Raw genomic sequence first — 1,944 nt, 5'->3', positions numbered from 1 at the left:
GGGAAAGACTGTTGGGCTCTTGGGGTGGGTAGTGGCTGGAAGGAGGCATGAAGGGGGTACGTTACATTTCAATAAAAAGCTGAAAAAAAAAGTAGAGCAGCTTGAAAGTTTTAAAAAAATAAACAATTTTGAGAGTTGAGCAGCTGCAAAGGCTCTGTTTTCTATTTTGATCATTCTGTTTCTCGAGATGACCACATCTTTCAGAGGAAGTGAGTCAAAGCCACTCTGTCTTGCTTTTCCAGCTGAGCATGTTCAGTTTCAATGAAGTAATGAATGAACTTGGCTGCACCACCCCCAAGCCTACAACAGCAAACAGAGGGGCCTCGGCCAATCAGCAGGCACTCAAGGTTTTCAAGTTGAGTTCAAACAGGTCCAAGGGAGACCAATCAGCGTGCGCGGCTCCTCCCCAGACGCCGGACCGTGGCCAATCATGAGCCAGGACGAGCCAAAACACAGCGTCCGGCCAATGCTGGGGAGCCCCACGGCGCCGACGTCCGCCAATGGGCGCGGCCAGGCAGAAAGAGAAACAGTGCGGGCCCGGAGGCCGCAGGATTCGAATCGAACGTCTGCCAGAGAGCCGGACGCCGGCCGAGCGGCGCGGGCCAATCAGCGGCGGCGGCTCGCGGCCCCCGAACGTTGGGACACACGGCCCCGCCCCGCACTGTTGTTTGTGGTGTCGGCCGGCCGCGCGAGCCGGACCACAACACTCGCCCGGCGGGCGGCGGGGCGGGCGAGGGTCCGGAGGCCGCGGGCGGCGGCGAGCGCGAGCCGAGGGCGGCCGGCCTCCCGCGGCCGCCGATCCCGGGAGGGGGCGCCGGCCGGAGCCATGTCGGTGAACATGGATGAGTTGCGGCACCAGGTTATGATCAACCAGTTCGTGCTGGCCGCAGGCTGCGCGGCCGACCAGGCGAAGCAGCTCCTGCAGGCGGCCCACTGGCAGTTCGAGGTGCGTGCGGGCCGAGCTAGCGAGTGCTGCCGGCCGGCCCCGCTCCCCGGCCGCCGGCACTGGGGCAGGGGTGCAGGCCGGGGCGCCCAGCCGCGCGCCACGGAAGGGGGTGGGGGGAGGGAAGCTCTATTTATATCGCCCCGTCAGGCGCTCAGCGACCTCGTGGTCTCGCGTGGGGCGCGGGGCCCTGCCGCCCTGTACCTCCGCGCGCGGCCCGGGGACGCCCCCTCGAGCGACTCGGGCCGGCTGGCCGAGGGGTCGGGCCCGGCGGCCCGAGCGCGGCGCCGCGGACACTGCGGGTGAGCCCGGCCGGTGGGGCAGGGCCGGCCGGTGGGCTTCCTGCCCCGTCCCCGTTAACCGCCGCCCTGCCGCTATGTTTGTCCGCAGACCGCCCTGAGCACGTTTTTCCAAGAAACCAACATTCCCAACAGCCACCACCACCACCAGATGGTAAGTGTGGCCGGGCTCCGACGGGAGGGCCGGCGGGCTGGAGGGCCGGCCTCGCCGCGGCCGCAGCCCACCCAGGCGGCCGAGGGCGCGGGCCGGGGGCCGCTGTCAGGCGCCGACGGTGACAGCCATGTTGCCGGGGAGCGCCGAGCCGCGATGTAAACAAAGAGCCAAAATGTCTTCCAGGAAAGAGCGGCTCCCAGGGCCGGCTGACTCGCCCAACTTTGCGGTCAGGCCTCCTGGGCTGCTGTAGTTCGACCGGAGGCCTTGTGCTCGGTGCTCCCCCTGGGCCAGGGGCTAGGAGGGCGGCGAGGGTGGCCGGCGGAGTGGCCGGCTGGCAGGGAGTGGGGAGGGGGGCTCGAACGACAACTAGACGTCGGGGGAACCCGGGCCGAGTGAAGGGCCCCGAGGGGACTGAGACCTGGAATGTCTGTCTATATGGAGCACCCGTCTTGCTGTTGGAGTGGCAGCCCCCCATCCAGACAACCCAGCTCTGCAGAGAACAGGAAAGGGATAAATTCACCCTGGCCTGGGAGCTGGGCTCTACCCAG

The 1,944-nt window shown here is 66.9% G+C and overlaps 1 protein-coding gene across 1 annotated transcript in view; it reads left to right on the top strand.

The window, feature by feature from the left end:
• Positions 1-826: 826 nt before the first annotated feature.
• The window catches only part of UBALD2 (UBA like domain containing 2), a 4,631-nt gene continuing 3,513 nt past the window's right edge, over positions 827-1,944 (top strand). Inside the window, exons 1-2 of the mRNA XM_007454313.1 lie at positions 827-946; positions 1,334-1,396. Coding sequence (XP_007454375.1) covers positions 827-946; positions 1,334-1,396 — 183 coding nt within the window. The remainder of the gene's footprint in view (positions 947-1,333; positions 1,397-1,944) is intronic.

Source organism: Lipotes vexillifer, unplaced genomic scaffold (genome assembly GCF_000442215.2).
Source record: "Lipotes vexillifer unplaced genomic scaffold, Lipotes_vexillifer_v1.1 scaffold518, whole genome shotgun sequence".
Classification (NCBI taxonomy): Eukaryota; Metazoa; Chordata; class Mammalia; order Artiodactyla; family Lipotidae; genus Lipotes; species Lipotes vexillifer.
Note: the sequence above shows the minus strand (reverse complement) of the source record. Positions and strands in the feature narration are given on the sequence as shown.